Source organism: Triticum aestivum, chromosome 6D (genome assembly GCF_018294505.1).
Source record: "Triticum aestivum cultivar Chinese Spring chromosome 6D, IWGSC CS RefSeq v2.1, whole genome shotgun sequence".
Taxonomy (NCBI): domain Eukaryota; kingdom Viridiplantae; phylum Streptophyta; class Magnoliopsida; order Poales; family Poaceae; genus Triticum; species Triticum aestivum.
This window is the reverse complement of record NC_057811.1, coordinates 70,076,719-70,085,935: the sequence shown is the minus strand read 5'-3', so window position 1 is coordinate 70,085,935 and position 9,217 is coordinate 70,076,719. Positions and strand designations below refer to the sequence as shown.

The following is a 9,217-nucleotide window of genomic DNA, read 5'->3' as shown; positions in this document are numbered from 1 at the left end:
ACGGGTTGGCAGCGGAGACCAGACATATTGTAGACAAGGAGATGATAGCGGGTGCCCCATCTAGCCTCCAGTCTATATGATCTCTGAATGTAATGGTCACGTTTGAGTAGGCTTCCCTACTTTAATTATAAAAGAAAAATCCCAAAATATGCTCGATTTTACATAGTTCTAGTCTATACCCATAATAAATAATGACAATAAATTTCCTAAATCTTCTCAATCTACATCTTTGGAATCTATATCCACAATAAATAATGGCAATAAATTTTCTAAATCGATCGACATCTTTGTAATCTATATCCACATTAATTATTTTTTATAAATTAGAAATCTGCTCATTTACTTATTTGTAATATGTAGCACAATATCTCATGGCATTAAAATTGCAATATATGGTCAATTTGCTCTCTGTAATCTGTCCTACAATAATTGATGACAAATAAATGTCCAAGATATGCTTGATACATATCTTTGTAATCAGTATCCTCAATAATCTATGGCATAAATCTAGATTCAAATATATGTATTGAACATAAATCTATAACCACAATAATATGTACCCACAACATACCCACATAATTTTAAAATATGCTCGGTCAACATTTTGGATTTAAACTTTGAGAGATTTCTAGTTCTGTATAGTTGGGGAATAAAGGTGGGTGATTTGTCAGTTTTTACTATGGAGACCTGAGTTCAATACTTGGACAATAATTCAATGGTGAAACCAGATTATGCTCAGATGTAAGAAACTCTATAGTTCACTATGTTGTTGCTGAACTATTCCATGTATAACTTATACATAATTCACTTTAGAAATAAAAAAATAAGTTTCATAACCAATGTTAAAATGGCAAGCATTTGTTGAAAAGGCTGAATTATCATTGTCAAACTATGTTTTGTGTTGGTGTTACAAAGTGTTTCTACAATACTACGGATAGCTGGAAGATCTTTAAACTTGGAGACTTCAGGTTGGTGATTGGGGCAATACATTGAATATAACTCTTTAGTTTACTGTACATGATACAATTTGTCATATATGAAAAAAATCCAGGTCCAATCCGGTTGATTAGTACATCATTGGTTGTTCCTTTATTATAGATGACAAGAGAGACTTTGAATGTGTTATCATATGTTTCCTCCAGGATGGTGTGAAGTGGACCAAGTAAAAGAGGAAGTTAGAGTAAGATATCAGTGTTAGTGGCGATGTACAATAAAAAACATGCACACATGACATTTTACGTATACATGTGAGTCATGTTTTTTCTTGTGCTCGTGATGTAAAACTCTATTTAACCAACATCACATTATCTGATCATTTGAAAATTCTTCGATGTAGTATGCATGATACAAATTTTCACATTCCTTTTTGCCGGTTGGAGTGTTCTAGATGCCCATTGCATCCACAATTTTTCCCATTGATTTTAAAATGTAGTTTTGCATATTATATATGTTAGGATTCATTGCATATATGTTCTTATAACTTTCATTTTTAATGAAATTTCTGTAATTTTACATATTAGAAAATGTAATATATCGATCCATAGCTTTCTTACAAATCATTGAAAAACTTTGAGAATAAGCAGCAACACAGTTTGCCATGTCCTTTGCAAGTTCCCATCTCTTGTCAATTGCTTTGAATCCTCCACGAGCATCCATTCTTGCAAAACAAAGAGAGGGAGAAGGGAAGTGTGCCACGTGTGTGGCTTGGGCCAAATGTATTCTAGCTCAAGTATGAGCCAAGCATTAAAGGCTAATAAACTGAGCCAATGAAGGTTTTTGGTTGCTATTTGAGGAGTGAAATGAAGAACAAGAGAACAAAGGAGTGAGGTGAGGGGCACCCATCCCCCATCTATTTAACTGCTAGCATACCATAGCCTTAGGCACCACTTAGCCCTTGCAACCTTAGTTTCATCACAACACATTCCGACCACCATAGATCCGATGGCCCCTGTCTCCACCGTTGGCATCAAGCGCTCCGCACCGAGCGACGACGACGAGCAGCCTAGTATCTGGTGCAAGGGGTCATCGTCGCACCAGGCACACCAGAACACTTTCAAGGGCAAGCAAGTAGTCGACCCTGAAGACCACGGTGGTGACAAAGCTAACAAGCGGAAGCGGCACCGGTGTCTTGCCATCGACATCAATGCGGTGCCCCACAACAAAGACGACGACGACCTCGACAACCCTCTTCATGTCGGGTCCCCCGCTGCAGGTGGTAGGTTCTCCCAGCCACCGCACTGGCTGCTCTCACTCGTGAACAAGAAGCAAGCACAGGAGAACAAGATACTGGAGCTTGCAGAGCAGCGCTTACACTGGGCCACAAAGCAGCTGATGGAGGAAATAGAGCTCAAGAAGATGCAGTTGGAGAATGAGAAGATGCAGCTGGAGAACATCAGGCTCCAGGTGCAGATCAAGCGTAAGGAGTTGGAGCTCAGTGTTGCAAGGCCGAAAAGGATCTAGGTTGTGTGCATGCATCTGGGTTATTTTCTAGTACGCTGGAAATCAGGGGGGAGATGAAACAGAGGGAGGAACAAATAAGAGGCCTCAAGAAAGATTCCTATTTCTGCTACATATGAAATAAATGTGCTACATATTTTGATTTTTGACATGCTTTCATATGTGAATGTCTCCATTCATTATCATTTTTTATTTATGAAAATGGATATTAAGAGCTTTTGGTAGAGAACCTCCATACTTTGCGGAGCTTGTTGAGACAACCAAGGAGGAGGCTTTCATGGAAGGTATCATCTCACTCTTGCACTATTGCCAAATCCAACCTTCACCCCCTTCTGTCTACCCGTGGTTATTGCTTAATTCATCTCCATGTTGCTTGACCATACTAAGATGAGGCATTTGATGACTCTCCATACTCGTGGTGGCCAGAGGCAGAGGCTGCCATAATGTCGGTTGGTGGTTGATGAATTTTCCGTATGTCTCCAGCTCCTTCTTTATCCATGGCATGAGAGGCGTTGAATGTGCCATGTTCTGTTTCCTCTGAGATAGTGTGGACTGGTCAAAGATGAGGAGGAAGACAGAGTAAGATGTTGGTGTATGTCGTGTGTGTCGTGATGCACAATCCAAAACCACACACATGCCAAAATTTAGACATGCGTGTGCATCATATTTGTCTTTTGTGTTCTCTATGTAGAAAAAGTCTTTGACCAGTATCATGTACACTTTTTTCCTCATCTGTCCCATCTGATCACAAAGGTAGTAACATAGACGTGCATCATCTAATTATTGTGGGATCTCATTATTCTTTACTACTTTGATACATCATGGGACATCGGTTTCATTCTTGTACCTATTAGCGACTCATACATGGTTGCACATGTGAGGTTTGAACTGCCTTTGCAATAAGAAAGAAGCCCCTTTGTCGCGACACTTCCTAGTAGTAGTGTCATTGGGTGGAATCGTGCCCATGGTCGGAGGCTTCACGATAGAATGTTTATTTTCATTAGTAAATTGGCAAGGAGCTAGTTGGCTACCCATGTGAGTTACCGACAGAAACTATTATTTGTACTTCATTTGTAACCAAAAGACAATAAATGTTTCTTTAGATAGTAAAATGCAAGCTGGCAAGTTCTAGCAATGCCATGGCAGGAAGTTGGGAACCAAGACCACCCTCTGCTATCCGTCACTAGTTCCACATGATGTCGAACCTACTATAAAATCTGACGATATTGGCAATTACAGCTTGAAGTTGGTGGGATGTCATCATATATAGCTAGGGAAGGGCCCAATTCAATTCACGGGTATTCAGTTTGAATACTCATTATTTTTGCCAAAAGTTATGTATTTATAGTACATGCCATGTATATATATGGAAAATTTTACACATGATAAAATATTATATAAGCTTTCAGCCTAGTCATTAACTAGCCCACCTCCTAATTCTCTAGCTCCCTGCTCCAACATGGCCCAATTTACATTCACCTAGTCATCTAGGTCCATTCCAATTAAAATTCTCTCGAAGTACTACAACCATTGCTGCAATCACACACAACCCTAATCAATTCATCCCACGACCTAGCACCTTCCATAGTCTTTGAAAGCAAGAAAGCTCTTTGTGCAGATGCATTGGGCAGGGGCTTTGCGAGAAGCATCAACACACAAATGCATACATTGTTGAGATTGTGCCTGATTGTCGAGCTCGTACATCGGTCGACACGTCAATCTTTGCAGGTAATTTTTTTATTTTCCTCAACTGGATGAGATTTCATTATGGCCTGCCCGATTAATTGTTGGATGGGTGTCTATGATTGATTTCTATGGAGGTGTCTAGTACAGATTTCTATGTTTCCTCCTTTTCTTTTTTCAATTCAAATTCATATAATAAAAGAATAAGGAAACACTACCTCACCCCTATTGATAACCATTTTGGCCACTACCATCAAAACAAACCCTAACCCTTGGCACTCACTATGCTTTATGTAATATGGCTTAAGCAAAGGTAAAATGGGATTCTTTACTACGACTGCATCCAGCTCGAATAATGCGATATCTCACACCGAGTTTAAAGATACTTAACCCTTCCTCCTCTAGAAGTTTTAGATGCTACTCCATCTACATTTTATGATTACATAATTCTAAGTCCTTTAATACCATTCATAATTCTTTCCATGGTTTTGGACATGTTTGCAATCCTAGAAGAATTTTTTTAAAAATCTCTCCTCATCTCTAGGTTAAAATGGTGTTGTTTCGTAAGAAACTTATCTAGTTCATCATGGCATTGACTAGGAGATTTGTTATATCATAGATCACCTTCCTCAAACTTATATAAAGAATTAACTTCAATAACAAGAATAGAAGTTTGAGACATAAGAGTGTCACCCATAGGAGGTAGCATTTTTGACTTCAGGGGCTGGGACGCCCTTTTATCAAAAAGATTTTTTTAGCTTCTTTCGTACATTCATCACTCAAGATGTACATCCCTCTCTTCTTCGATTTAGGGCCTGGTTGTGGTTCTTCTAATTTTCAGTCATCATAACTTTTGGCAATCCCATCAAGAAGAACCTTAGCTTCATTAAGTGTCCTATCCTTGAAACATTTCCTGCATAGCTATCTAGTTGTGTCCTAGATTTAGGGGTTAGAGCATTGTAAAATATACCCCCTCTGTCCTAAAATTAGTGTCTCAACTTTGTATTAACTTTAGTACAAAGTTGTATTAAAGTTGAGACACTTATTTTGAGATGGAGGTAGTATCAAGCAAAGCATGCTCTTTGATATTATGGTATGAGTTTGTTAGCATCCCCTCCCAGTGGAGAAAGAAATAGCTTAAGCATAAAGAGAGGGAGAATGTGCCTTTTCTCATTAAAAGTCTAGCAAGATCTTCAACAGTGTTAGCATGGTCAAAACAACTTTCACTATCCAATCCCTGAAAGTTTAAAGTTTCATAATTTTAATAACTTCAGGTTCCACAGGAAATGATATATGTATATATATATAGGACAACATTATTCTAATCCCAAGATTAGAATAGTTATTTAGATCACGTCAGACCATAGAAGGCGCGTGGTGTTCCTGAGATCCCCGATCGGTGAAAAAAAAGAAAAACTGCCCCACCCCGCCCCTAACCTAACCTCCCCCGATCCCATCTGGCCCCTCCCCCAAACTGCATCGCGCCACCGCCGCCTCCCTCCCCGCCCCGCGCCGCCGCCGGGCCCCGGCCACCTACAACGTCGCGGCCACCCCCCACCAGGAACCCCCCACGCCGCCGTCGTCGCCCCCACCGCCGCCTCCCCCGCCAGGAAGCCAAGCCAGTGCAGCGGCCACCACCTCCACCCGCCGGTGCAGCCACCGGCCCCGGCCACGCGCACCACCGCGCCCCAGCTCCACCGGCCCCCTGACTCCTGGATCCACTGGCACCGGCGCCGTCGCCCCAACCTCCGTCTTCCACTGTCGCCGGCCTCCTCCCCGGACCACCTCGCCGCCGCGCGCCGCCGACTCAGATCGTCGCCGGCCTTCCTCCCCTGCTTCCACCGCGGAGGTGGCCTCCGTTTGCCGTCAACCGCCACCGCGACCTGCCCCAGGGCGCCCCCGCGACCTGCCCATGTCTCCAGGTGCCTCAACACCTTCACAGCGCCTCACTCCCGCGGCATGTCTCCAGGTGCAGCAACATCAGCATTCCTTCTCGCGACTGTTTTCTTTTCTGAATTTTTGCTAGTACGGACACCCACAGAGGAAGAGAAGCACCTCTGAATCTGAAGTTTACATGAAAACTGAAATTCTACCTCTTTGCTATAGGAGCGGTCGTCGGAGTCCTTAATCGCTTGCACTACTTGCTTTTAGCACCTTGTCGATGGATACAAGGCACTGTGTGGTGTGCGATCTCATTTTTGGATGGGGCGCCGTCGCGACCACCATCTGCCCGGAGCTCCGCATCCCGTCCGCCGCCGCGTCTGCCTTGCGTCCTCACGACCTCCGCGGCCAGTCCACCAACGCCCTCCGAGTGTGCCCTGAGCAAGGCGTAGGGTGCGTGCTGAATGCGTTTGTTCATGCACTGGTGTGTGTGCGTGCTGGCCTTTGTGTGAGTGCTGGGTGTGTTGCTTGCGTGCTGTGATGTATGATGTGTAGATTTTTTTTTGAAGTTCATGTTGTGAACCCAACTAAGTTTGAACACAAATGATCAGATCGCTACTGCTTTGTATTTGCTCCTGTAGCAGAAATCTCGCTTCCCTGCTGCTGTTATGACCATGTATTGTTTCAAAATGACTTTTTGTCTGAAGTTCAGTAGTATCTGTTGGTGCAAAAAAGTTGCTTCAGTTTCATGGATCCTTCAAAAAATGAATGGGAAAAAGGAGTTTTCTTCTCCAAAATGCATCACCTCTCTGAAGTGCTAATTCTTCTTGTGTGCTTCTATCGAGGCTTGTGTTTCATGGAGAGAGAGACATAGAAATTGTGGAAATCGTTAATGTGTCATTTCTGTCTATGTACTTCGGAGACATTTTGTGTGAGAAAAAAAGGTTAACGACACATTCTTTTGAGAGATACAGAGTGCTTTGGGATCCAATGTTTTCTACACAAAATTATGCATTTGTGTGTAGCTGGCAACACATACTTTGTACAATGAAAATATTAGTTTCATGTGAGAAGTTCAAATATAAAATAAGGACAAGTTCACGTATAGTAAAATTAGTGCAAATAAAAAAATGTAGTGAGCCATGTGTTGTTGATATTTTTTAAACAAAAATAAAATAAGAAAGGTGTTTGATGTTGTAACAAAGATATATTTTTCCAAATTCTAAAGCACCCCAAGAAGGTCAAAATGAAATAACGGAGTAGTTCAATTTTTTAACAAAGAAAACAAAATTTCCTCGTTTCTAAAAAAACCTAGGAGTCAAATTTAAATAATGGAGCATCTCAAATGTTATTAAAAAAACTATGATTTCCATCGTTACCAATGAATAAACCAAGAAGTTCAACTTGAATAAATAGAGCACTTCAAAAAATATAGAGAAAATGGATTTTACTCATTTCTACAAAAAATCTAGAAGTTCAAATTTAATAACAAGAAGTTCAATATTTATTAGAAAATCAAGATAGTGATATTAAAAAAATAGTGTAGTTTAATTTTTTAAAACCAAATTTCCTGTTTCTAAAAAACCCTAGAAGTAGAAAAGGTAGATCAGTTCACTGTCTATAAAAAACTCAGATATTTTCACGTAACCGAGAGAAGTGCGGTTTGATAACTGCCAGAAGTTCACATACTACACGGTGTGCATTTGTATGCAAAAAAAAGAATCAAAAAGCAAAGGCCGAAAGTTTTGTTACTATCAGGTGCTCGGCCCGAGAAAGTTCAAAAATTCTTGTGAGAGAGGTTGAACAAAAAAATGTGACAGAAGTTCAAGGTGAAAACAATGAGAAGTTTGTTGGAAATATGCCCTAGAGGCAATAATAAATTGGTTATTATTATATTTCCTTGTTCATGATAATCGTTTATTATCCATGCTAAAATTGTATTGATAGGAAACTCAGATACATGTGTGGATACATAGACAACACCATGTCCCTAGTAAGCCTCTAGTTGACTAGCTCATTGATCAATAGATGGTTACGGTTTCCTGACCATGGACATTGGATGTCATTGATAACGGGATCACATCATTAGGAGAATGATGTGATGGACAAGACCCAATCCTAAGCATAGCATAAAAGATCGTGTAGTTTCGTTTGCTAGAAGCTTTTCCAATGTCAAGTATCTTTTCCTTAGACCATGAGATCGTGCAACTCCCGGATACCGTAGGAGTGCTTTGGGTGTGCCAAACGTCACAACGTAACTGGGTGACTATAAAGGTGCACTACGGGTATCTCCGAAAGTGTCTGTTGGGTTGGCACGATCGAGACTGGGATTTGTCACTCCGTGTGACGGAGAGGTATCTCTGGGCCCACTCGGTAATGCATCATCATAATGAGCTCTATGTGACTAAGGCGTTAGTCACGGGATCATGCATTGCGGTAAGAGTAAAGAGACTTGCCGGTAACGAGATTGAACAAGGTATTGGGATACCGACGATCGAATCTCGGGCAAGTAACATACCGATTGACAAAGGGAATTACATACGGGATTGATTGAATCCCCGACATCGTGGTTCATCCGATGAGATCATCGTGGAACATGTGGGAGCCAACATGGGTATCCAGATCCCGCTGTTGGTTATTGACCGGAGAACGTCTCGGTCATGTCTGCATGGTTCCCGAACCCGTAGGGTCTACACGCTTAAGGTTCGGTGACGCTAGGGTTATAGAGATATTAGTATGCAGTAACCCGAAAGTTGTTCGGAGTCCCAGATGAGATCCCGGACGTCACGAGGAGTTCCGGAATGGTCCGGAGGTAAAGATTTATATATGGGAAGTCTTATTTTGGTCGCCGGAAAAGTTTCGCACTTTATCGGTATTGTACCGGGAGTGCCGAAAGGGGTCCGGGGGTCCACCAAGGGGGTCCACCAACCCCGGGGGGCCACATGGGCTGTAGGGGGTGCGCCTTGGCCTATATGGGCCAACGACACCAGCCCCAAGAGGCCCATGCGCCAAGAGATAAGGAAAAGGGAGAGTCCTAAAGGGGGAAGGCACCTCCGAGGTGCCTTGGGAAGGAAGGTCTCCTCCCTGGCCGCACCCTTCCTTGGAGGAAGGGCCAAGGCTGCGCCCCCCTCTCCCTTGGCCCTATATATAGTGGGGGGAGGGAGGGCAGCAATACCTAAGCCCTGGCGCCTCCCTC

At 42.3% G+C, this 9,217-nt stretch overlaps 1 protein-coding gene across 1 annotated transcript; it reads left to right on the top strand.

Moving 5' to 3' along the window:
- The first annotated feature begins 1,941 nt into the window (after window positions 1-1,941).
- Window positions 1,942-6,818, top strand: LOC123142443 (arp2/3 complex-activating protein rickA). The gene is made up of 3 exons (XM_044561354.1): window positions 1,942-2,403; window positions 5,491-6,109; window positions 6,247-6,818. The coding sequence occupies exons 1-3, from the start codon at window positions 1,942-1,944 to the stop codon at window positions 6,471-6,473; spliced, it is 1,308 nt and encodes a 435-aa protein (XP_044417289.1). The 3' UTR covers window positions 6,474-6,818.
- Window positions 6,819-9,217: the final 2,399 nt, after the last annotated feature.